This window comes from Symphodus melops (assembly GCF_947650265.1).
Source record: "Symphodus melops genome assembly, chromosome: 9".
NCBI classification, from domain to species: Eukaryota; Metazoa; Chordata; class Actinopteri; order Labriformes; family Labridae; genus Symphodus; species Symphodus melops.
Window position 1 is genome coordinate 9,255,000 of NC_136699.1, and position 27,267 is coordinate 9,282,266.

General features: G+C 42.7%; 2 protein-coding genes across 5 annotated transcripts in view; one reads left to right on the forward strand and one right to left on the reverse strand.

Moving 5' to 3' along the window:
* The window catches only part of tnmd (tenomodulin), a 45,543-nt gene extending 39,293 nt beyond the window's left edge, over positions 1-6,250 (forward strand). The window contains exon 7 of the mRNA XM_079352420.1: positions 4,930-6,250. Within this exon, the coding sequence (XP_079208546.1) occupies positions 4,930-5,139 (210 nt within the window). The 3' untranslated portion in view covers positions 5,140-6,250. The remainder of the gene's footprint in view (positions 1-4,929) is intronic.
* Positions 6,251-9,734: 3,484 nt separating this feature from the next.
* Positions 9,735-27,267, reverse strand: part of elf1 (E74-like ETS transcription factor 1) — a 40,470-nt gene continuing 22,937 nt past the window's right edge. For 2 of the 4 annotated variants that reach the window (XM_079352029.1, XM_079352030.1), the window contains 9 exons: positions 20,652-20,975; positions 20,141-20,197; positions 16,562-16,736; positions 15,842-15,946; positions 15,582-15,743; positions 15,367-15,450; positions 14,497-14,689; positions 13,989-14,339; positions 9,735-12,715 (listed from right to left, as the gene is read on the reverse strand). In XM_079352029.1, coding sequence (XP_079208155.1) covers positions 11,923-12,715; positions 13,989-14,339; positions 14,497-14,689; positions 15,367-15,450; positions 15,582-15,743; positions 15,842-15,946; positions 16,562-16,736; positions 20,141-20,197; positions 20,652-20,723 — 1,992 coding nt within the window. In that variant the 5' untranslated portion in view covers positions 20,724-20,975 and the 3' untranslated portion in view covers positions 9,735-11,922. Of the gene's footprint in view, positions 12,716-13,988; positions 14,340-14,496; positions 14,690-15,366; positions 15,451-15,581; positions 15,744-15,841; positions 15,947-16,561; positions 16,737-20,140; positions 20,198-20,322; positions 20,614-20,651; positions 20,976-27,267 lie in introns of those variants that run through there. The other 2 variants (XM_079352028.1, XM_079352031.1) reach the window with 2 other exon arrangements.

The window sequence follows — 27,267 nt, forward strand, 5'->3', positions numbered from 1 at the left end:
AGCTCTGCCTCAACTCTTTCTGCATATAAATCGCTCACTAATTGATGTTAAAACTGACTTTGTGCACCAGAGGGCATAGCAATTGCTCCATATATCTGTTTAAGTAAGGCCAGTTCATTGAAGACTCCCTTAATGTCTTTCCATTAATTGAGAGGAATATCCAGCCTTTCAAAGGCAGCAACTTGTGCCTACAGCAACCGATATTTCCTTTTTTCACTTCCTTTTTTCTGCGACGCTGCACAAAGGAGCTCTCTCAAGGTCACTCGCTGCTGCACAGATAAGTTACATTTATTAATACTGCTCTAATTATCAAAGCATATCAAATGAATGGAAAGGCCAAGTGGCATATTTTTGGTGTGCTGCATGTAAACCACACATTGCTTTATGGGTAATTATCCCTTAACTGTGAGGGAAAAACATATGACACAGGAATTATGCACTTCAATGCAAAAAAAACAACATAGCAGTTGCACCCTAAAGATATAGGAATATACAAGGGTGCGAGTTATCTGACCCACATATTCTGCACTTACCGGTCAGTAGCCACTAAATCTAAGTTCAAGGGTAATGAGTCGATCTCCTTAGAGCTGTGAAAAAAAGACGCAAAGAGAAATGAGACAGCCTATAAAGTTGACATTTATCATGCCTGTCCCAGAAACACTTTCTCCCTCCGTCTTCTGCAGCGAGAGATGCCACACTATGCAATTAAAACACACCAGGGAAGGATGAAAAACCCGTCTCTCCATTTTCCTGCATCTATCGGCCATGTTATGCATACCCCTGCGATCCATTCCACTAGCACATCCAGGCTCTGTTTGTGGGCTTGGCGATAACTAAGGCCTTTGTGGCCAAGCAGAGGGCATGCAGCAGTCTGTAATTGGGAGGCTGCAGTCTCATTCATTCCAGCATGATGCTATATGCGTTAGCCAAACCTTTTCTTTTTAACTTGCTTGTTTTTTAAGCTCCTTTCAGATCTCGTGTAAATTTGCACACTGTCAGAAATCTACCACACTCGGTCTGCTACTCATACTATTACACCGCCTACCTGCCTGCCTTTTCATCCATCATGCTCTCACACAGGACACATAAAAAAAACACACACATTCACACCATCTGTTTCATAAGTCTGGTTTTCAGTGTCACGTCTCTGTAAAGCAGAATAATTGCCTGAGTTCTTGTGACAGAGGCTGAGAGATATATGAAAGTGACCTTTGCCACGGCTGACATGTCAGAGAGCAGCATGTGTAAGCGGCGGCCCTGGAAATTTCAAACTGAATAACTACCATCTGACAAGGCTGAGGGGATGATGCCACTGTCCTTGACCCATAAAGCAGAGTTCGCCTTCCAATATGAATTGACCCCATGAACACATCCGCAAACACATGTTTGGTATGTTTCAGTCTTGTAGCATCCTTACAGACCTTTGGCTGATTTAAAGCGGTGCAGAAAGCTGAAGGAATTCAAATTCATGAATGCCTGATCTGTTTGTGCCTCCGGAGAAATCTTTACACAGCAGCTGAAACTCCTTATCACTTTGGTAAACCAGCAGAGTTTACTGAAATACATGACTATCTCCTTATTCAATTACATCCACATTCACTGTCATTCCGCCTTACTGTAGAGCCCCACTAGTTGAGAATCAGAGATCAGGCCAGACATTGTCATAGGATGCACTGTCCTGTGCTTCAACATAAAAAAACCCTTCTTGAATACAAAGCAGGCTATGAAACAGAAATGTTATCTCTGCTGTTTTGATCCCAGAATGAATGTGCTGAGCACTGCTATGAGATTTAATAACACATCCAGGCATGTGCTTCAAGCTTACGAAGAGCGCTGATCAGTGTGTGTGAAATAACACCAACAAGTGTGGAGATTAGAGGAGCCGCACTTTGATTCATTACATCTTATTGAATGACTGACGCAGTCTGCTACTCTGCAGACTCATTCATATCCACTGCTTCATATTATGCACAGAGGTGTCTGAGTTTGTGTGTGTGTTTGCATACGTGAGCCCGAGTGTGTGATGAAATCAGATGCAGCAAGGGGGTAATGGCTTTTACTCTTCATTAATGCTGCTTGTTTTTGAGTGACTGCCTCAGATTTCCCAAGGTGAACCATTCTTATCTCTGCAGCATCCCACTAGAGACGCCAACTCAAAGCCGGAGTGATTAATATGTACCCGCCGTTTTAAAAGGATAGCTCTGATTAATTGTCTTTTAGGGTACAATGCTGCCTATTGGCTGTTTGTTTCGATAAACGCTGCATCATTTGAATAAAATATTTTCTTCATTTTCCGGAGATGGAGCTTCAGATTTCGAAACATTCAGTTTGGGGCTGTGAGGAGCAGATAAGATTATCTTAGTCCATTGACAGCCTTCCTGTTGTTTCCCTAACAGATTGTTGCCTGGAAGCTGATGACCTGAAACTTGACAGAAACAATAAATCATTAAAAAGCCTACCTGTGCTCGTCACAGTAATAAATAAAACATCCCTGATATAATCTGTCCCACCCTTTCTGTGTGTTTTAAGTATGGCGCACAAGTGTGTAATTTCTCCCACTTTATCATCGCTCATGTCAAAAGCATGGTGTGCTTACTAAGGATTCATGCTTACAGTCAGCAGACACGTGGACAGGGAAAAATGAAGAGGATGGATTGTTTATAGCAGGTGTGCATTTTAAACACGGTATATAACCACAAGACATCACAAAGTGAACTCGGAGGACCAATGAATCCCGTACATAACTTTTGAAAAAAAAATTACACAAAGATTTACTTAAAACATCAATAATTGCTACAAACCATTTACACATTATTAAACAGTTCCCCAAATCCATTACGCACAGAACACACGATCAAAGTAACACTCTCAATCCCCACCACCTTGCACCTTGCAATTCTATAGTGTGGCATTAAACTGCATATATGAAAGTGCGCGGCGGCACCATGATCTTACTTTGAGCTGCAGACAGGGTGCCCTGGTTACAGGTGTCCAAATGTCCAGGTGCGCTCTGGGGTCGTGGAAATAAAGTCTCTAATGAGGGGACGAATGTCCAGAGTGTTCATGATGTCTGTATTGGCAAACATCAATTAATGTTTTGTGAGTCTTTTCTGGGTCATCATGGTGCTGCGTGTTTTCAAAAGACGCAAGGCTGAGAAAGTGCGCTCAGATGAGGCCACAGAGATTGGTCGGCACAGACGTAACTCAATTAATTTTTCTGTCTCTGAAAACGTGGCTCTTGTTTGTTACTGGAGCTTAGTCCAACACGATGCTACATCTTGAACTGTGCCACTCGTAGACCGAGCATGGAGCGAGCAGGGAACCTTTTCACTTTACTCGGCGTCTGCAACCACGAGCCAGCCTTACGTTGACAACGTAACTTCTGTGAACTTGTGTTGATTAGGCCTAAAAATAATTACATCAAAATCAAGAAATACATGTAATAGCCTACTTGTGTCAAAATCTTTTCCCATTCATAAAGGAATGGGAAAATGGAATTTATAAATTGTGCAAAAATATTTTTAATATGTACTGTGTATATATATATATATATATATTTTTTTTTAATTAAAGAAAGCTCCCCCTCGCCACTAGGGGGTGCTCCAGCACACCCAGCACCCCCACTTCCTGCGGCCATGCCCTCCTCCAGCATATTTTCTTTATAAAATTAAAGTAAACAAATAAAATATGTCGTTCACTGACTAACCACTGTACTGAAGTGTGGATGCAGGAAAACACAAATTCACAAAACTGTAGCAGGGGACTGGAAGGACTCAAGTGCTCCTGTGGGTCCTGTCCTCTGAAACAATTCCCACAAATTCTGTATTCCCATCAGTGGATGCGCTTTTGTTCTGCACTACTGCATGTAGCTGATTCATTGCTTGCAAAGTATTGTACTAGTCTGATCAGGATATCACCAACAACTCCTGGCTGGACTGGAGCAATTCAACGAGACAGCGGTGGATGGTCTCTGAGGATTCATTTGCTAAAAGAGATTGAAATGTGGTCAAATGCATACCGAGGGGCAGTTGCTACTTCAAGTTGTGCGGTGAGCTAAGTGGCACTTCTCTGAACCCCATTTGGAGTTGCTCTTGATCAAAGGCATGGCACTCAGCCCCCACGAGTGTACATGGGCACGGACCATCCAGGCACAATAGAGAAATCCAAGGGCCATTAATTCAACCCAATTTACCTTTCGTTTGGGTTTCATTTGGTCCCCCTATAAATTCAGAGGCAGCCAGGAAGAGCAAATGAAAGAATCCTTGTTAGGCGATCATTACTCCACTAATTGCTTTAGGAATGTGCGGTGCACTTAAAGTCAAGGTCAGGGGGAGGGCGCCAAGACGTGGGGAGCTCTAATTTGAATGCTCTAGTGGAGGAGGGGCTGCCATTTTGGCACAGAATGTGGGCTCCGGTCGAGGGAGTTAAGAGGTCAGAGATGAAAGAAATAGTGTAATTATGCTGGTAACTACCAACATTAGAGACTCTTTGATTGAAGATAGCAGTGGTGGAGAGGCTGTAAATGCAGGATTCAGAGATGGGGCATTGTGCAGCCAGCCGGCAGTCGTGCTTCCTGTGGTATAATAGAAAAGGTCAAGGGTATTATATCATGTTTTATGCTCCTGCAGCTTAAATCACGCTCGCTCACTCTCACTGCTATCTTGATCTCTTTGTCACAGCCATCAAACATGGCACAACTTCGCATTTTCACTAACATCAATTCGATCTATTCACTCTTGTTTGGCTTTTTCCTCCTATATTCTGGAAAGCGAAGCAACCTCATCAATTTCGGTCGCCCCCCCTCGTCCCTGTCCCCTTGCTCTTCTTTGTCCTCTTCTTCTTTTTTTCTTGCCCTTGCCTCTGGGAGGACTGTCGCTGGTCATGTGTGTGATTGTAACCCTGCCCGCTCCTGTCTGTGTTCTCCCGCAGAGAGACGTCGGGATCGAGCTGGACAACCGTCTGGATGACCATGGCTACTGCTGCCAGCACTGTCGCCGTGGTTACCGCTACTGCCGCCGCTACCACGAGCCCCTGGGTGGTTTCAACCCATGGCCATACTACTACCAAGGAGGCCGGGTCATCTGTCAGATTGTCATGCCGTGCAACTGGTGGATCGCTCGCATGCTGGGGAGGATCTGAGAGGAGACTCCTTTCTGAGGTTTTATAGTGCTCGTGGTTTACTAGGTGTAGACCCTCTTTTTTGATAAACATTTCAGACCACAAAGCAAAGCAGTCCATTGAACACAGTCTTTATCTAATCTGAAGGTTGGCCCATTGAGTTTTAGTCATTCTAAATAGTCTCAAAGGCTTTTGAAGTGTTATTGGATTTGTTTTTTAAAAGGCATTGGTTGTAAGCAGCTGTCTAATCTACCCACTTAGTATCCCTGCTTTTTGATTATGTTGAATGGGTGCAACTTAGTTTGGAAGGTGAAACTAATCTAGGCCTTGAGATATATCAGCCCTGTTTTTCTTTACTTAGTGAAGCAATCATGTACTTTGTTTTAGGGGTTTAAAAATCCTGTTCTACTAATAATGTTATGCATGAAAACAACTTTAATATGTCAATCTGAAATGTCTTCATACTCACCAACAGTTGTTGATTATTTTTAGAAAACAATATCATTTACAAAACTAGTTATAGTAGGGTTGAACCTCCTGTAAAAACACAAACATGTTTAAATGAGACAGAACCAAAGGAAAGGAAGTGTTCAAAATAACTTAAAATGTATGCTATATACACAAATAAAGATGAAAACAGGTTAAACATGTTTCCTTTATACTTGCAGGCCAGTTCAGAATTAGCAGAAGCTATCAAAGACCCATATTTCTATGAGTGGCTCACTGTAGCACAATAATGCTTTCATGTGTTTTTACAATCATGTCACACTAAAGAGGTGCAGTTTAATTAAAGATGCATAGACCTCTTAGTGGTATACTGTCTGTTATGTTATCCTCTACTGTTTTTATACTGTTTTTGCAATCCAAAAAACACTTCTGTATAAACATTTTCCTTCTTTGCTGAGGCGATTTTAATCTGTAACTGTAACACCAACGTCTCAATCTGTCGAGCTGAAATAACTCATCAGATAACAACTTGTCATTGGAATAACAAGTTGCATTTATGCCTGAGGGTGTATGAGTTATGTTAAAGAGCAAAAACTAACACTAGTGCTTGTCATCATAGTTTTCTTTAAAGACTTCTGTATGTTTCATTATGTTTTTCAATTAAAATTTCATTGTGTGAATAATCTCTGTTCGAAAGAAACAATATGATTTCCTTGAAAGACACTTAACACCCCGGGGTGTTTGTGTGAAAGCTGATGTGGGTGTATGGGTTTGATTGTGACTCATGCCATCCATACAATATAGACTAAGCTCCTTCTCTCCTCTCCATCAATCCCAATGCTCATTAACAAACACATCAAGCATCAAATTACAAGAATTTTGACAAGAAAATATGACATTTATGTTTTTCTTGTTTATGTTGTATATCCTGAGCATATCAGAAGCACAATAATGCATTGTTTTCTCTGCTCAGTCAATCATGATGATGACTCATGTTGGCTCCATGGTAATGATGTCAGTGATATCAGTAATATTTTGCAGCCAAACGGAGTTTTGTGAAAAAGAAGGAAAGCATATTATTGTATGTAAATGTTTGATAGATATTCTCATGAATCCAGTTCAGACTGCAACCATATTGTTGTTTTAAATCAATAATGTCAATTGCCCAAAGCAACTTCTCAAGTAAAAAAAGTAGTGGCATGAGTAAACACATGCAGTAATTAAAAACATACTTCAAATACACTGACAAGTTTACAGCAAAGCCCCCGAGGCCATTCTCAAAAGTTCATAAAATCATTTATATATAATTCATTTCTCGCTATGTCCTGCATATCACGTCAGTTAAATACAGTGTTTATTAAAAATGACGCTCCCAGGGATGCAGGTGATGTTTTTTCCAGAGCTTTTACACTCACAACAATTGGAAATAGTGCAAAGTGTTATTTTTTACAAGTTGCTGTTAGTTGTCTATCAGGCGAGGTCTCCGAGGACTCTGAGGACTCTTTTGTGTAGTCGTGAGAGTAAATTGCCATGGAAGCCCTGAGAGTTGCTCTGAATGGGATGGCTCACCCTGACTGGAGAGGCTGATACAGATATTACAGCCAGCTCCCTCAGAGATCCTTGTGCCTTGTGGGAGACAGGTCCAATATTATAACCATGAAAGGCAACTTTGAAAGCACAAGACATCTCACAGTTAGAACAAAAAAATCAACATGGACGAGACTCAGGAAGACCCAGGAGTTGCCCACAAAACAGAGCACTGCCATGTGTTTGTATCCAAACAAAACTCCAGAGGTCATTAAACGCCTCCTGAGGTAACCAGTTGCATCTAATCTCCAGCAAAAACAAAATTAGTATCTTTTGAAGCTGTGTGCTTTCAGTGTTCATTTATAAATATACAGTGTCTCATGATGCAAATGCAAGACGTTGAGTAAATTTATGCAGTTTACTTTGTGAGATATTCAGTTGATTGCATTTAAAGACCAACGCAAATATGTGGAAATGACAGGAAAAAGTGTGAGGCTGTGGAGTGTGGCCTGAAAAAAAGATTGTTTTCTTTTTTTCCTTTGAAAATGGAAAAACGAGAAGTGCTCAAAATCATGTGGTCTTTGATTATGAGCATAGAGGTTTTTAATATCCCTTATTTGCATGCATATGATGGGCTTCAATACAGTTTATATATGAAGCTGTGAAGTCCAGAATAAGAAAATGTATCATTTCAGATGCACAATGGTTCTCATGCCTTTTGTGCACTGTCTAGGAAAATCCTCCCCCTCCAGCGCTTGTTTATCGCTGTTTTGATGAAGAGAGGAAACCAGACCGTCTCTGCAGGGGAATACAGGTGAGCGCAGTTCAAAGGATTTTTTCCCTACCTGGCCTGAGGAATGGGCACTATCACTGAGACTCACATGTGAATTAATTCCTTTTATTACTGATAAAAAGAAATGGGGGAGGGAGACTTCACTCCCAGCTGCTTATTTTCATTTCAGATACTTCATTTAGATCCATGACTTGCTATTCTGGAGCGGAGGAGGGTGAAAACCAATGTATGAGGAGTGTCTCTATTTAGATTAGTAACCTGAAGGAATACTTGTCTCCCAAGTCAGACTGAGGCTCAGCTTCTGCTGGAGGACATGTGTATGACCAGTGCCATCTTGTGGAGAACGATCTGTTCTGCAGCAGAATAAAACTACCTTTTTTATTCCCCTTTTTGAAACTATTTTAGTGGTTCCTTTTATTCAGCAATTTTAAAGCACGCTCCTCCTGCTGTTCTTAAATACTTCTATAGAGCAAATCCTCAAATGTTAAAGTGTTCTATTTAAGTGTAACCTTGGCTGCAGGTTATTCAGTTAAAAGCTGCATCTCCAATGAGACTACACTCATCACCTCTTCTGTAATGTTGCAGTAAGTCTGGCGCCCTGATGGTTAAATAAGCTCTCCCTGTACTCTTCCTGCTACAGGCTGGAGGCACAATAATGTCAGTCGTCATCCTTCAACTGCTCCTACTGTGAGAGGCAGCGTGGCCCAGCAGTAAACACTCGCACAGTGTCAGTGGCTGCAGGCGACACAGAAATAGCCCTCCTCTCTCAGGACCCGGCTCTCACTCCATCTTTCGGGGGTCTCTGACTCACCAAAGAAAAAGGAATAGAGACATAGCAGCTGCTTGTAGCCTTTCATTATTTTAGTAATCCATAACAACCTCCACTTACCATATGGCAGGCGATCGATAACCCGCTGAACAGAAAAGCAAAGTGTCTGTGTGGATGTAATGGAGGGTAGTTTGCTGTTGAATGTGGAAGTTGTGTGATTATTTCAGACTGTTTTCTAGTCTGGAAAAGTCTCAGGAAGATGTTTGCAGGACTGAAGGTTAGAGTTGCGGCTGTGTCTGAACCTCTGGCCTTGTGCTTTGTGAGTGTGTCTGTGTGTGTGTTTATGTTTGTGCATGCGTGTCTGTTTTATCCCTATGGCAAGATTGGATTGTGTGGTCCACAGCTGTGCATGTGGGTGTAGACAGAGCTAGGCACAGTAGGCAATCCCTGCTGCCAGACAGTTTCCTCAACATCACCAACACCCTCCTCCTTTCCGACTCGAAGCGCACGCATACGCACACACACACACACACACACACACACACACACAGTTAGTCCAAGCCAATACATCTCCAACACACACCAACACATCAACATAACACATGCTCTAACAGAATAAAATCCAAGTAACCCTTCCACTCGCCAACTACAGCCTCAGCACAAACACACTCCCTTCAGTCCGTCTCCAAGCTGTGGTGACAGACTCGGCTGTCTTCAGCTCTGGGCATGTCACATGCTAATGTATTCATCCACCCACAGCAACTGGAGAAGCAGCGCTCTTAAGTACAGTCCAATCAGTCTGTGGCCCACTAATGGCTCCAATCCAGTTTCGTACAGTAGCTTTTTTTTTTTTTTTTTTTTTGGTCAAACGTCCCTCAAAGCTGCAAGGCGACTTTGAGTTTCCAAGGCACAAACACTTCATTTTCATTATCTCGACAGCAGAAATTAATTGACTTAGCAGCCCCATCCCCCCTGCCATTTGTTTCCAAGTTTCATTTTGTTTATTTTTTGTGTGACCCTCTACGCGTCACCGCACATGATTTATTTGCAACAAAATGACAAATAAAAGAAGATGATCGGTGACGAAGATTTTGTTTTTAATTGGTACGTTGACTCTTTCTTAAAAATCTATTCTATACTCAGCATAAGGAAGGCATACGACAACCCAAGAAAAGAGGAGAAGCAACAAAACATAAGCTTTGGACATACCTCAAAATCTCTCAAACAGTGCTTTAAGGGAAATACAAAGAGGCAGATACAGAATATTTACAACACAAATAATGAAGAAAAATCCCAATGCAAAAGTTACCCAGTGTAATAATTGATTGTCAAATGCTCGGATGTTTTTTAGACAGCAAATATACATTCAGAGTGTCTTTGCAGACCCAGAGCACTTTGGCTGATGTGAGGTTGTAAAGCAGCGTTTAACTCCTGTCCTTAGGTGCCAGTGCAGATGGAGGTCAGTGTGTCTGAATGTCCTCCCTCTGCAGCAACAGTCCGGCTGGAAAATACAACCAATTTAGCTTTGAGACCACTCAGGATCAATATGGCTTCATCCCCGACAGGACCGAGGGGCCAATCGGATGGCTGGCTTGAGAGGTCCTTAACAAAGTGGGATGGCAAATAAAGAAGGCACAGAGTCTACTGACCCGAGGAGAGGATAGAGGGACAGGAGCGGAGACATGAGGACACAAGAGGAGTTTAAAGTAGACAGGAAAGATAAAAGGAAGGTAGAGAGTAGAAGAAGAAAAAGTCAAATAAAAATGGAGTGGTGCATATTTGTTCCAAATAAGTAAAGAAAAGACTGTAATTTTCAGTAGAAGACATACTGGTTGAAACGTCTGATACTTCATGCAATAGACAGGTCAAATTCTTTTCCAATGCATAGTCCGCACTGCTTTACTGTTGAAAAAGTTCAAGAGGTATGTCTGCAGAAAAGAAGGATCGAAAGCACATTCAGTACATGTTTAAATCAGACACACAATAGGGGATAGCTACAATAAGAGAATAATTAGATAATAAGAGCACTGAGTCAATAACTCAAGAATGCTGATTATAATGAATGCTATACAAATGAAAAACGTTGGTCCATAAAAAAGAAAACTACCAAATAAGCTTCCTGGTATTAACGTTCATATTCTTTGTATTTTCCCTCATGTTTACACATGTAAATAGAAGACAAATGTGCCTTTTTTATACAGAATTTAGAAATTCACAAAATAAATAAATTTGCTATGGCCTTAAAATTGAATCTCAATTGTATACTACATGTATATATTTATATATATAACTCCATTTCATACAAACAGGATCTAAACCGTGGCACCTATGAAGCAGAGGCTGATAAAATCTGTCTTATCCTGTATATTTTTTCTCTCCATTTGTGCCTCCCTATCTTCCTGTGCCTCTGGTCTGCAGCTCTATACAAACAGTTTTGATGTTGGACTGTCCTTGGTAAAGAGAAAATGCCCATTTCCATAGTAACACAGTGTTTTAAGGCCAGGAGTATAAGAGAGTGAATGCATACCTTTTTTATATGAAAATAAATGAGTAAAGAGTTCCGCGCATCTGAAAAGCCACTTAGTCTCTTTTTTCATCTTTTCCCCAGAAGTTTCAAAAGAAAGAGTTTCAAGCTGTTTGAACCTTCTGTAAGACGCTCTTCAATTAAACTCTGAGATGTGTTTTTAGACACTGTGATGCAGCATCTATCCCTCATCCATGGAAACAGACCCCTTTATGTGGTTTAAAAGAAAATCCACGCACCCTGTGCACACTCTCAGAAGTCTAATTTCATTGCACCTGTTTGGCATTCAGTCCCTGGTTTTGGTTTGTTGCAATCTTCTCTTAAAACATTTGAGTCCAGTGAGATGAAAGGTACGGAAAAGGCTAACTGGCACATTTGGTAGACAGGGATCCCTGGTTAATCCAATGGCTGTTCTCCTGGAGAGGGAGCTTTTTTCATGTGTAAGGTCTTCATGTGTCTTTGTATCAGTGTGTGATTGGGTGATAGTCTATGGAAAACCATCCCATGTCTGAAAGTGACATCTTAGAAAAAACTAAAACACTCCCTTTAAAATTAGGCACATGGTCACAAAATGTGTGAGTAAACAATCAATCCTGAGGCTGAACTGAGCCACCTTTAAAGAGCTGCAAGATCCCTCACTCTAATCACTGTGTTGGGAAAATAAAAAACGGAGTACGGGGTCAAAATGGATTCAATGGTTGTTGTTTTTTGGGGGTTCAGCTTGTGTAGAAGAGTCCTTTAGCTCTAAGACTCCGCAGGCTCTGTCTTTATCTGGATAAAGTTTGCAGGCAAATGGACTGACAGCGGCAGCTCCTGCAGGCCTTTGTTTCCCTGTTCATGCTGTAGGGACATCTCCCCGCGCACCTCCAGCTCCTCCACGGGGGTCAGACCCTCACTGGGGCTGCTGCTCTGGGAGGAATGTCCATTCATTATAGTTTCACTCACTGCCTCATGGCCCTGGCTTTGACTGGTATCAATGATCACAGTCCTGTACTGCAGCTCAGCCTCCCCTAACTCCATTTCTTCTCTTTCAAATGCTGCCAGCGATGGATCGCCGTTCACTATGGTCTGGAAGTAGCTGGGGTCCAGCAGCTCCTCTTTGACCTGCAGCCCTGAGAGGTCATTGGATTTGAGCACCGTGGCAATTACGGTGCCGGGCTGCTGTGCCACCATGGTCTGCCCGCAGGTTGTGTTAATGGTAACCAAGCGTGGGAGGTTGGAAGCAGTGGAGCTAATGACTCCTGGAGGGGAAGTACAAGAAGAGGAGGCGGTAGTGTTGGAGGAGCCCAGACTGGTGACCAGAAGCTGCTGAGGGAGGCCTTCCTGCAAGCTGTTGACTCCACCAGCGAGAGAGGCCGTCCGGATGGTTAGCACGTCTTTACCGCCTGCTGTGGTGGAGGGCATGGTGTGGAGGATAACATGGGATGGGGAGGAGTGGTTGGAGTCCCCGTTGGGCAGATCTGTGGCGAGGGGAACAGACTGAAGAGAGCTGGGGGATGTCAGGACAATGGGAACAGATGCAGGAGCAGTGATGGATCTGAAAAACAAAATGAACTCCTGTTTCCTTCTCTTCTCTTGCAGATATAATTGAGTATTCAGTTTGTATCTTTGCAAATATAGACAAAGATTATATTTTAATGGAACCCTGTTAAGAAATTCACACAGCGCGCAGCTGTGATCCTAAACAGTAGAACTAATGTGTGTATTAATATAACAAACGGCATTGTCAACGGTACTGCAGAAATCATTTTTCTATTTAATGGAGAGCATGTTTAACAGCTCAGAGGATAGTAAATGAAAATACATTCAATACAGGCAGAGCACAAAATAACATGTACCTCTTTATGCAAAACACCGACCCTAACGAGTTTACCTCTCAGACACACACAAAAAAAAGTTGGCTTTACAGAGGGAAGAATTCACTGTCTAATAGATTTGACTGCATTTTGATGACACGTTTTTCACGAATGTGTTCACACCTTCTAATCAAAGGTTAACATATCGTTTTAAAGTCCCTCAAAGAAACCTGCAGCACCAGGTTTAGTCGGTTGTATTATGTGAATCGGATATTTTTGTGCATTTTACTTACCGTATGAGCACTGTATTCAAGTAACATTGTGCCCTTCAGATGTTTCTGTTTTCATTTGCGCCAAATAAAAAAGCTTCAAATTTTAAAATCCTGTTGATTTGGAGTTGAGCCCATACTATGCTGAGTTTTTTACTCGCCTGCTGATATTGATATTTGGCTTTTATAGAGAAAAACAGTAACAATCTACTGACTGTGGTCTTTCTTTAGCTAAAGACAATTTTGATGGGGACAGACACAATTATTTGATAACAACGTTTTAGGTCAGATATGAGAAAGTGCCATTCTTCTAATCTCACTTTCCGAAAGAGAGAGGTCCTACACCACTCCTTTAAATAAGTTCTTCAAAGAATTGTGTCCAGGATGGATAAACAATGTATTAGAGGCAAGGAGTCTAAATTACCTGAAACACCTTCTTGAGCTTTCTGTGCTGCAATTCCATGTTGCTTATTTTCTAAGATATGCGTCAATATCAACATGTACTGAAAAAGCTAATATCAACCCAACTGATTCATCTGTCTCCCTGTAGTTTGAAAGAATCATTGACACGGATCAGAAATGAGTTGTTTTCTATCTCCCGCAGTGTTGTTTCCATATACAATGATATGGAAACATACCTCCTTTAGCTGACCGCCCCTCTTAAAAAAAAAGGAGAAAAAAAACCTCTGGATATTGTAAATGATTGCAATTTGTAGATTTTGTTTTCCTCTCGCCAATCTCTAACCTTAAAACTTGTGCTGGATCGTGGACCCCTGATCCCTGGTTGGAGTGCAACATGTGCAGGAGGTGTTCAGTGGGTCCGCCGTTCGGCTCCTGGTACAGATATTCATCATCTGGCTCCTTCTTCATCTGTTTCACTGGCAGTTGGTGTTGACCATGAGCCCTCCCATGCCCTTTTGACCCTCCACGGACAATGGAACGGCCATTGGTAGATCTCTGATTCCCGTAGCCAGCATTGTTATTAGACCCTGCGTCCTCATCCTCGATTACCACCAGATCAGATGGCATCTCTTTAAACTGATATACCAGGCGCTGCCCCTCCACTTTAGCCAAGATGCCTCTCTGATAGTAGTATCTAGAGGGGAAAAAATAGATAGGGAGCTAGTTAGAACATAACAGTCACAACCATCATTCAAATGTAACACCCTCATAACCCAGTGCTAAATAGGAGCTCATCTGCATGTTAAAGATGAAAGTTGGAAATGTGGGCTCGTTCGTATTGTTTCACTCACCTGAGCGCTCTGCCCATCGTCTCGTAGTTCATGTCGGGCTTGTTCTTGTGTTTGCCCCAAAGCTTTGAGACAGCTTTGGAGTCCACCAGCTTAAAGATGCCTTTCTCCCTCTGTGTCCACTTGATGTATTTGGGACAGGTGTTCTTGTCCTGCAGTAAAGCCAAAAGGAACTCCCACAGGTAGATTGTGTTACCTGCAAATTTGGGGGAAGGAAAAAAGCTGTGTTTTAAAGGTTGAAGCAGATCGGATATTTTCGATGGGGTCTTCGGGCTTTGTTTTATACATCTATAATTCATTTCCTAATTACAGGTTTTACTTACAAATGTTTTATTGTAGCAATGAGGTTAATGAGGTTTTTCTTATCACAATTTGTATATCAGTTGTGTGTACATGTGCGCCATCCAAAAGAAATTAATTATACTGAGCCTGGGAGTAGATTACTCTCTTTGTGAATTACTTTGACCAGTAGTGGTTAAAAACAGAAAGATTCCCAGTAGTCACTTGAATCCCAGACAGCATGACAGGGTGATGTATATGTGTGTAGCTGTACCTGCCCCAGCCCCCCCCCCCATCATGGTGCCACACTGTATGGTGCAAAGGAGGTTTGGCATTGTGCAGCATGGCTCTGCTTCTATTGGTAGAGAATCAATGTGCCCTCCAGGCTGCAATCACTTCTGTTTCCCTGTGAAACACAGCACTCTGAGATCCCCTCATCCATTAACTCGGCCAGATTTAACCCCACCGGACAGCAGGGGTTGAAGAGTACAGTTGCACACTCCACAGGAGGAAGCAGAGCATACACAAGAGGAAGAGAGAACCTTGCTTTTTATTGGCTCATTACAGAGAAGGGGACTAGTTAGTGAGGCTTACCTTTGCCCTCTTTGCTCTTCTTCCTGAGTGGCAGGTTAGGGGTGGTGATTGGGGAGCAGGGACGCACCGCCCGCGGCTTTCGCACTGTGATTCAAATTGATGGGCAGTGAGGTGAGGGGTCACAGTGAAATCATCCAATTACGCATAATTCAGAAATTTTATTACACGAGATTATTCAGGCGTTCTAACAAGGAGGAGGAGAACAATACTGTTACCTTTGGTCTTTTTCTGCGGTTTTAGGGGACACTTCTGGGGTATCTCATCCATGGATGAAGTGTCCTCATCTAGAGACATGTCAAGGGTGCCATTATCCATCTGGTCAGGCCTCAGAGGGGTGTACGATAGATCGGACTCCAGCAGGGCACCATAGGCATGAACTATACATAAACAACAGTCACCAAGCATGGACGCGTTATACAAAATGAACAAGAGAAGTGGATTTATTTATGATTGTAGAGAATGCTTAATAACTTACTCATGCGCTTCTCATCCAAAATGTTGTTTGGAGACTCCATATTAAGAAGAGCTGCTGCAGCTTCATTTGTCTCCATGCTGTCCTCTCCACCTGAGACTGTTGTTTCTGTGCGTCAGACAAAAAGGACATTCATATGAAATACATGAAGGTAACTACGTTGTTTTCTGTACTTCTAACTCAGATGTGGTGAAATGGTAAGTATCACTACCAACCCAGTATCTGATTATATTAACACATGTGAGTGTAGAGGTACAGCATGATCTGTATCACATACTGAGGTAAGATCAAACACAGAGGACAGTCTTGGTTCATAAATTAGTGAGGCAAAAAAATGGACATATGGCTTTTAAGCAGGTGAAAGCCGAAAAAATACTAATAGATAATATTTACATTTAATTTCTCTGTTTTGTGATAAACAAGAAATTCATTCATATTTTGTTATTATTGAAAAATAAGTATTTGGCACCTTTGTTTAAAAAAAGATGTAATGTTACTTCAATTATTGTTATTATTTTGGCAAAAATATGAATAAATGATAAAAAAAAATTCCAGTTCTAGGAAACTTTTAAGAAGTGTCTGACCACCTTTTTGTAAAGAACTACAAAGATGTGAGATTCCCTTTCTTCTCAATAATATTTAAAAAGACCTGGGCCCCAGTCTGCTCAGCGTAAGTGCTGTGATTTGGGCATAAAAAGTGATAATACATTCAAATGTCTTTACCCGAGAGGTCCACTCCTCCCACTAAGATGGAGGGGTCCTCGACCACATGGAGAGTGGTGTCCACCATGATGCCGTTGGTCACCTCGTCGGACTCCAGGCCCGAGTAGACCTGCAGCAGATCCGCTGCAGGAACCTGCTCGACTATTACCGCTGGGAATACTGATGGGTCATCCAGCTGAATAAAGAGAAAGGACATACAAAGGCAGAGAACGATGTGAGACATTGTATCAACAAAATACAGTGTGGCAGTAGGATGTAGGCCTTGCACATACGTGTTTGGCTATGCAATAAAACTCATTAATTCCTCCAATGCACATCACAAATGCAATAGAAAAACCCCAACTGACATTAGATTAATGTTATAACCAGATATGCTCTCTTATTTTTATTGCCTTGTGAAATATTGTAAATTCACATTCAATCTCAGTTAATGTGGAGGCACGTAGCATGGCAGAGAGCTCATTTCTGCGGTGCTGCAGCAGGTCCACGGGGACCCGCTGAAGAAGACGGGAACCAGCTGTTTGATTTAACCTCCTTCTCCTAGAGAAGTTAATCTTCTGCTTAGAAAACATTATTAACCCAAACAAATGTTAATGGATCAATCATGATTTGCAGGAGAGCACCCCCTTCACCATGTCCTGAACGTGCTCTGGGAATTGAACATTGCATTCATTTCATTGAGGGAACAGACGAATGCAGGAGGCAGCGAGGGGAGAAAGGGGGGGCTTCTGAAGTTTGGGTCAAACCATTGAGAAGATCCTCAAACACAGACTAAGTCAAGAGTTCTAAACTACAGCTGGGTTTGTATCAACTGGAGGAACATCATTATAGGGTGGTCTTTTTTGGTTCTAGTAGCCTTAGGGGACATATTTTGAATTAATATGTTTAGAATAAACAAACATCTTGAGAGAAGGAGGCAGCGAGGATGAAGTAAACTGATTTGTGTGTGTGTGTGTGTGTGTGTGTGTGTGTGTGTGTGTGTGTGTGTGTGTGTGTGTGTGTGTGTGTGTGTGTGTGTGCGGAGGGGGTAGTCTGCCTTGGTTTAAAATGAAAAGTTCCCTTCAGGTACTTTGATGAACCAGAACTCCAACCCCCAGCAGATGGCAGCAGTGTACACTTCAAAACGACTTACAATCCTCTATGTCACCATGTCGGTGCCAAGCAGCTAATGCAACTGCTTTGGCTGTTTCAAGACTGGCTCCTGAACTTATTATATGTCCAAAGCACATTCTGACAGATGAATACATATGTGGACCCAGTGTTCACAGCATTGTTTCAGACCACAGAGGAAAGAGAGTGAGTAAATCCCATCTTTGGAAATGTTTTTCATTTTCAGGATTAATAGATTTTCTGTTAGATGTATGTCCTACCAAAATCTGAAAGCATGCATAACTGGACAAACAGCTTGTTAATACCGGACTTCAAGCAACACCTAGAGTTTACTAATCTTACTGTGATGGCCTGATTATAGGAGGAACATGACAGAGTAAAGGTGCAGTAGGAGGAAACTAAATAGAGCCTTATCTATGTCTTTGCACAAGTGTCCATTGTTGGTTTGGAGCTCTGGGGCGTACCAGGTGTCTGGGCTGTGAGCTGTGGGGGTGGGACGAGGGGGCAATGGAGTCCATGGATACACTCCCATTTCAGCTACACTTTAACCAGGAAACTAACAGACCGGCTCGTTATTGAAACACAGTATGAAACGGACAGCCCTCCTGACCAGGATCAAGGATCGTCTATTAGTTTTCAATGTAAATGTTGCTGATGTCATCGAGTCCCGAGCAAAAGGGCCCCACAAGACGTCCATCAAGAAGACCATGATCATGACCAACACAAATTGTTTATGTCATCTCACCAGCACAACCTCAAGGCCTCCTGGGACTAATAAAAACACTGAGTTTTGCTTAGGCTAGAGATGCCATCGGTGTCTCTCTCACATGCACTGAATGCACTCCATTAATTGGACTCTTTTGTAGACATATTATCAGTTAGCTAGACAGTGAGGCTACTAAATCTCCTTGTCTGGGTTTAACTGATGTTTACTGTCCTTGAGTGGGAGTTGGTTGTGTGTGTAGACAAAGGCATTTGCCCCCCCCACCCCCCCGCCCCCCCAGACACAGAAAGTCCCACATTTCGCTGACAGAGCACTGCTGTCTTTGCTGTTGTTTTCATGGATGCTTCATCTGTTAATGCTGAGAATACCTTCAAACTTGTCACTTTGTTTTGTTTTTTTCCCCTATGCTGCACCTTCTTAATGCTTTATTTGGTCTTAATGCACTACTCCACTTCATTCTATTTGATATCAGTTTCGTATCTCATCCATCATTGCACTCCAGTCACTTAATTATTTAGGGTTCATCCTTTTGCATAGCTTTAGTATATATTTAGTCTGTTGATTTATTTTCAGTTACTGCATAATTGTGGTTCATTACTGTATATCTTTCTGTTCACATCCTCTTAAACCTCCACACTTCTTTGATATATTTAACTTTGTAATTTTATAATTTACATTTTGTATTAACATTTTGAAAACCCGCACTGTCATTCATTTGCTGCTCTGTGTGCCTTTGAATTCCCCCCCGGGGACAAATAAAGTTTACTTTTTTATTTATTGAATTGAATTTGTTGTTCAACTGTAAATTCAACTTTTTAAAGTTGTTGCAATGTGAGAGATGATAACTATCAAAAAGAGCGAGGGTACAGAAAAGAAGAACACAAAGAAGGTGGAGCTCTCAGGAGAGCTGGCGCCTGACTTGTAACAGTCTGATAAATAATACTGAACATCACAGAGGTTTTAACTGCTTCTTCCTTTTTGCTGCCTTGAACAGTGTTTTCTAACAGGGAACCAGGAGTGATAAGAATCAGGCCCATTTGCATTTCTGAGTTCCCCATTCCGCCTTTGAAAGCAACAGCATCTGTACAAGCTGTTCCCCCCTGCACGCCACACTCTTCTGCTTTACCTGCCCAGCCACAGTGAGTCCAACTGTCTCTCTACTTTCAGCATCCTCATTCCCATGCTATTTGAGGGTGAAGCAGCACATAGCACGAGAGAAACTATTATGGTTGTGAACCTAAAATTCTCAAACTCAAAGATTAAATTCTTTTTTATTTTAAAAGAAATAAACATCAGACTGCAGCCATTACCTGATACACCTTAGGGAGCTACTTATTGACTCAAAAACCAATATAGCGTGGCTAATCATTAAAGAACCAACTATGATTTCACTCTGTTACAAGCGCTTTATTGTGGTCAAAATAAATCTGTACTACAGCTAGCACAAACAAAATGGCCACCGCATTCATATGTTGTTCCTTTCGGGGGTATTTCCAAGACGTGGTAAATAGGGGTATGCAGCTTGCATAACAGGCTGAGTGGGTGCAGCAAGGAACAAAACTGTAGCCCTGGAACAATACAAGCGCTTTAAGTGGAATTATCCCATCCCTTACAAGCAGCCTTGGAACTGGTTGGTCAGGTTAGGCCTGAACCGATGCCATTCAAGGATCCAGTGACAATTTGCTCACTGGAGATACAAACACACAGATACCAGGACACGTAAACACACATACGACCTCACTCACAATCAAGCCTGCTCCACAGGATTCAGACACAGGCATGGGGATGAGATAACTGCACACCTGAGCGGGTAATGAAAAGACATATAGTCAAAGGTTAACATAACATGCTCACACACAGAAACCTCTGTGCCTTAAACACATTCAGAGCCAAGCCCCGCCCTCTCCCCCCTCCCACGCAGCCTAACCTCGTAGCAGGTTTTCACTCTTTCCATTTCTGTGCTCCCACACCCCTCTGGCCAGACCTCCTCTCTCGGCTCCATCCTCCCCCCAGCCTGTCTCAATGCCCAAAATGTCTGAGTTAAAGATCACAAGCTCCTAATATTACCCTTGTGACTGTGTTTATTCAAGATTTGTTTGTTCTGCTGTGAAAACAAGACAACATACAGTATATCTGGATGAGGAGGATTAATCGTCAAACTCTGGTCCAAAGGTACAAACTGTTGTCTAGAAGCCCACTTATGCATAAAGCAACAAACAAAAGCTAAAAATGTTGTTATAGCAGAGTGATACTAACCTGATTTATTTCATCCATCCCGTTGCTGGCAAATTCGAACACCAGTTCACTAGGCTGGACTGCAGTCGTCATAGCTGCAGAGTTCAGAGGGCAGAGAGCAGTCTAAAATATCCTGGCGACGACCGCTCCTTGAGAAGAGAGTCTCAGCTTCACCCTCCCAAAAGGGCTTCCCTGTCACTGTCGTCCTGTTTTAAACTGGGTTGTTGGTGTGACGAGACAGAGACCACGAGCCGAGTTTCAGAGGAGTGCTGTGGCCCAGGTGGGAGCAGCCTCGTGCCTCTCTGACATGGAGGCTGGGTCCCGCTGCGCCTGGAGCATCGACACCTGAACGAGACAAAGAGATAAGGGCTAAGGTCAGGAGACATATTAGATCAGTTTAATTTCACTGAGAGACGAGAGAGGCGGGGAGGAGCAGGGACAGAACAGGGGACGAGTCCTTGTACTAGGAATTAGAAACTAAGAATTCACAATTCGATTAACAACAAGCGAAGAATGAAGAGAAAAGAAATCAGAAAACGTGCGTATTTCTGTGTCCCCTCCCACCAAACCTCCCAAGAATGCTCAAAGCAGTCTTTTGTGTTCACCCAAAATATTAGTTTGCAACAGGTTTCTGGCATAATGAGAATGCAAATGTGCTACTACAAGCATTTTCTTCTTTTAAGTTTTAACCATTTGTTCAATCAGTCTCAGCCCTGAGGCTTTAACATTAAACTATGCATGACTATTACAACAGCTAGAACTGCAACCTACACATTCATTCGTCTCCTCTCGTGATTGAAAGACAAATCATTTTTACATATTAAATCATCAAAGACCCGTGAAAATCTTCCTGTCTGACAACTGATCTATTAAAAATATAGTTTTACAATAATGTAGGACGAGGACAATGTGTCCACGTCTCAATCTGGGCAATCTGTCTACAGCATTTTGTTTGCAAGAATGCATTAATAGCTTAATCTTTCCAATACTTTCCTCTAAATATTGTTTTTACTGATGGGAAATATGAGCAACAACACATCAGCATATATTCAAAACCACTGTCCATAACTTATTCAAATGTGATAACTGCCCTCTCTCTTTTTATAATCCTCCCTGAGGAGAAGACAACATCTAAGCACACCACCCCAGATCACAAGGCTTAGGGGGCTGCTAGTAAGATCACATGAGAGGGGGTGGGGGTGGGCCCAAAGGAACCCTCCCTATACACAGAAGCACACACATGTAGGGCGAGAGATCAGTCATCTGAAGATGCTCTAGAAGCCCCTATGTGCTGACCCTCGGGGAGTTACTGTGATCACAGGCATTGGGGGGAAGGGTTCGTGTGTCTGTAAGGTGATGTGTGTCCCAACAACCTGATAACCACAGGCAGGTTTCAGGGCTGAAGGACAGTCGGGGGCTGATGTTGGACTGCAGACTAAATGTTCACCCGAGGCCAAACCCTCCCCCCCCCCCCCCCCCCCCCAACCCTCCTTTCTTCCAAGAGACCAAAGAGCTGGCAGCTGTAGTGAAGTAAGAGATGGCAAAGTTTAGTACACCCCCTCACCACCATCCGGGCTTTTTCCACTGCTGCAGGGTGGAGCCTATTTGCTTTGAAATGCCTGTGTGACTGACGAACTTGCATACCAGGCCCAATTTTACTTTGTTGGGTGTTTACAAGAGAGAAGCACAGAAAGAGATCAAAATACTGCAGCTTGTGGGGTCACAGGGGCCAAACTCATTTTGCGATTTAGTTTATCTTTCAGGCAGAAAAGTAACATGTGGCAGGGCTTCTGGAGAATATCATTTTGGCAGACAGAAGAGAGACAGGGAAACGCTCAGCCTGGTGTTTCACTCCAGTCGGTCCCCTCTTTTTGCTGTCTCTCTTCTGGGCAGTGTCCATGCCCACCTCTGCCAGAGCTGAGCACTGCCGCCATCTGTCTGCAAGCGCTCCGGTGCCCTGGTCCTCTTGGCATGTTTCAAGCACTGGGAGAAGTGTGACAAGCCATTACCAGGCTCAAGCTGAAAAGAGGGGATATGTTTTTTTATGGGGTTCCAAACGGAGGAAGCTGTATGAATCTTGTTAAAAAAAAAGAAAAAAGAAAAAAAGAGGATGGTAAACTTGTGTGGCTGTCGCCCTCTGCTTGCAATTTGGACCACACACCCACATATTTACAGGCCTCTTCTGTCCTCTGAGGCCGGACCAAGATACCAAGATGAGGAAAGAAGTGCAGCTGTCTGTATCTTGTTGGAACACTCTGTAATCGCCTTGCCAAGCCTTTTCTGATGTTTCCCAGATCTGACCCAGAACATAACACTAAAATGTATGTGTCTTTAGTCCTCTTTTGTAGTTCATGTTTGACTTACAGGCACTTACACAGCTGTTCGTCGACACGTTTTACACGACAGGCCGGCAGGCAGGACTGAAGCTTAATAATGAAGAAATCTTCCTCCTCTGGGTTTATGATGTGACAGGAAACAGACAGCAAGATTCCCGAACAATGTAAAAAGTTACTTTTTTTATTTTTTCTGTTCGCATGCATGCATTTGTGTCTACTTGACTTGACGCGTCTGTTCCCTCCGACTGTGTCAGTGTCTGCATTTTATTTGTTCCCTCCTGTCAGAGCATCATTGATCTGGATGGCCCAGTTGGCATGGTACTGCTCACAACAGACAGAGATACAAGAGAGCCAGCCATTACTCAGATGCAGCCTGCACATTATCCCTGAGCACATGACAACAGCTGCCTTGTCCCCTGTCCATGGGGCAGGGTTGTGAGCCGCACTCGCGACGTCACGAAGAGGAGAAGAAGAGGAGGAGAACAGCGCAGGGAGGGATTTTACTGGGATGTTCGTCAATGCATAAAGTCCACAGAGCAAAGAGACTGCCTGTGAGTCGCTCAGGGTGGGTCCTTCTTTTGACAGACTCAAGCATTTAAGTGTGGTTTCCAGGCGGGGCATCCTGGTGGCTCAGAGGTCTGAGGCAAAAAAAAATGTGTAGCATGCTGAGTTTGGAGTATAACTAAACACGTGCTGAATGTAAGCAACGTCTCTGGCTCCATGGACTGTCATTTCTCACACTGTCAGCTGTTAAAGACATAGTTACATTAACAACCAATACTTTATTTTAAAGAGGCCCTAGATGTCTTTTGGGAGCAGAGAAGTGATAACTTATAATTTACTTATTAAATTACACAAGTTAACTAAATCCAACAGATCTGGAGCAACATCAGTTTTATTTTAATTTACAGTCATTGCAGCTCTGTGTCGGTCTCCACCAGCCATCTTTAGTTTGCCCTAAAGAATATTCTAGCATAAAGTATTTTCTATGTCTGTCTGTCTGTCTGAGAAACCACAGCACTTTTGTTGTGAGAGACAACTTTAATTAGCTCGAAATTGTTGACCAAAAGAATTAAAACACTGGCCATTTGATAGATTCATACACTTAATCATAGACCACTGAGAAATGTCACTTGAACAATGGTTTCAAAGAAAATTCCCACCTCAGGTTTTCCCATCCAAGGAGAAAACAGAGAGTGATCAATGGTAGATTTTAACTTTGAATTTAAACACACACTTACTTTAAGTTATTATGACACTTATATATGTAACCGCTAAGTGTTATGATGACTCCGGAGACTTCAGTATTGTAACTCTTTCTCTTTGTTTTAAGAGATTCACAAATTGAACTGATGAACATTTTAATATATTGGTAAATAAATGACAGAAAACAATGGGTCATAATATTGTCAAGGCCAAGTTGATGCATTAAAAGCATGTTTCTCATGACGTAGAGAGATAATAATGATCATCAGTAGCAGCCCTAATGATGATCAGTAACAGGATTATGTGAGTCCCATCACGGCCCCCTGTCTGACCACCATCGTGATGTCATTCTATCCATCTCCTCTCCTCTGGTGTTTCCAGCTGTGTGGTGCATCTATATCAGACAGCCTGGTGAACAGCAGACTGAGGAGGAGTACGAGGAAAACACTGGCCTACTCCAACCCTACAGCGTGGTGACTGCCAGCCGCAATAACAACCAATTAGAGTCAGGATTCATGAACAAATGCAGCATTCCCAGAAGGCCCTACTTCCCCCGCTTTAGTCTCTTCAGCTGAGCTCATTGTTGACCATGAAAGGAGGTAATTTAAGCCGATTGAATGACTATGCAATGACTCACCGGCATGGGGTGAGCGCAAACATTGTGAGATGCGAGAGAGGACCAGGGCAAACTTTACTCTATCAGCCCATTTACAGCTCAGGTTACAAAAATGCTGATTTCTTCAGGTGACAGTGCAGCTCCATGCAATGCAGATGTCAAAGGACTTAAAGATGGCTCCAGCTGGTGTCAGGGAGCCGATGGTATTCCTGGTATTTGATTTTTTTTTTTTTTTCCCCCACACAAGTATAGGCAGTGAAGACATGACTTGTAAAAAGTGAAGCAGACATAAATCAGGACTGGAGTCTTCAATGCGCTCACTAAACATGTGTGAAGGTTTCAGAACTGACAGAAGCAGAGATTTTAGCCTTCATCGTGAAGCCCTGAGAGACACTTTTCAGTACTGACAAGAGAGAAAATCTAATAAATCAGGTTTTTTGGGGGGTTTTTTTGTTCCCCCCAATTGAGCTGTGCAGCGAAAACGCCAATGTGCAAAGTGGCAGAAAATGTTATTAAGTGGTTGTTGTCAGCACAGACATGCTGTTTTTGCAGGATCCTGTGGGTTCCTGTAAAGGAAATGACTCAGTGATACGAGGCTGGACCTCATTCCTGGAGCACTGTGATAGCCCATATGGGCATCAGAGGATCATGATCATCATTTCTGGACAGCGGTTCCCTTTCGGCCATGTTTGAGTGCAGAGGTCATAGAACTACGCAGCCGTGCATAACAAAAGCATTTTTTGGAGCCAAGGGAAACAGCTCAAACACTACTGTTTGGGGAAAGTGCAAAGATGGCTCAGTCTAGTGAAACAAACAAAATGTCTGTGCATCTTATTTTTTAATCTCTGCTACGTTTCAAGATGACAAAAAAGTAGAATGTTGACTGCTCGCAGCAGAAAGCAAGCGTCTGACACGCAGAGTCTCGCCCCTGCTAGAACTGTGTCAGCAGCATAAAAACTGTTTTTGTTCAGCGTCATTACTGTGCGTTCTACTTTTTACTCAACGCACATTACACAATGCAACATGTCTCACCGTGTTTCAAACTCCACACTATGGAGCTGAATAAAGGGGCGCTTTCACTGCAATCCTCCGGAGGCCTCACCATGCATGGGGCGATTAAAACGGCAGAAGCGGGCACAGAGGCAGGCACAGACACACTGCTGGGGCTAAAAGCATGCAGCTGCAGAACACAAGGCATCGGCTACACACAGACATTGTGCTGGGTCACTGCAACTGAGCCGGCATTCTCCGTGTCAGTGTGTCTGAAAGTGTAGGAGGCATTTGGGTCTGCTATGCCAGGGCCGACTGAAAGAAAGCGTCACCTCGAGCGCAGACTTTCAAAAGGAGAATGGAATTTAATCTCATCTCCGGCAAAACCTTGTACTTTTCCACTCGGGCTCAGGGCTCCAGGAGATGGGCCAATACTTTCCTGTGACAACTGTTGTTTGTGCCAACTTTCACACAACAAGTCAAACATTTGTCATTCTCTTGGAAGATTGGAAGAAAAGACATTTCGTTTGTAGGGTAATACAGCCTGGAAAGTATAGTTTAGACATGTTTCCTGATAGGATAATGACATTTATCATAGTGCAGCATACTGGACTTTCTTGTTTCGGCCACACAATAGAAACAGCTAGGAATAGTGTTCACATATTTTAAAAGCGGGGGGAAACAACACCCACAAAGTGACCTGTGAATCTTGAGCTCACAGGAACAGCATCACTGAGCCGTGGGTTTGTGCTGCTTCCTGTCTGTTAAACCACACTCAGAAGAACATGTCTTCCTCTGTGAAAGAGCGGAAAGTTAGTAACTCCCCCTCCTTCCTTCTCACACATCACGCTGCTATTGCTCTCGTATATGAGGCTGTTTGTGTCACAGGTAGCGTTCTCGACGTGAACGATAGGGCTACTAGAATTATCTGCACGGGTGACGTAACTTTCAATTTGTCGGTGAACGCACAGCAACGTCTTTCACACGCAAAACTCAAGTCTCAAGTTGGTGTTATCCCAACAACGGTAAAAATTCACTGAAATGTGATTAACAGATAAAAAAAAAAATGTTCTCACCTCCTGACAATCTTGCGACACTCGTGTTTAATGACAGTGATGGTGAATTAAAAGGCTCACAATAGAGCTCTCAAAGCCACACCTGCCATTTGCAGACATCTCTTACCCACAATGCTGACACAAGGCGTGCAAACACAGACAGCATTAGTAAGCCCCCACCCCTCCACAAACACTCGTAAAAAAAAAAAAAATCCCATGGGTCGGTTTCACAGAAATTCTCAGAACCTACTGCATGGTTCCTGTCACATAGTTTTCACTTATAGGTCAGGACATCAGTATATCAGTAAACAGGCTGTTTATGTAAGAAGATAACCCCAGCCCCCGAGTACAAACAAGTCATTTCTTAACAGTTTAGAAAAAAATCCATCTGCTAAATTTACTTCTGCTTCCAGTGAAATACACAAAAAAAAGCT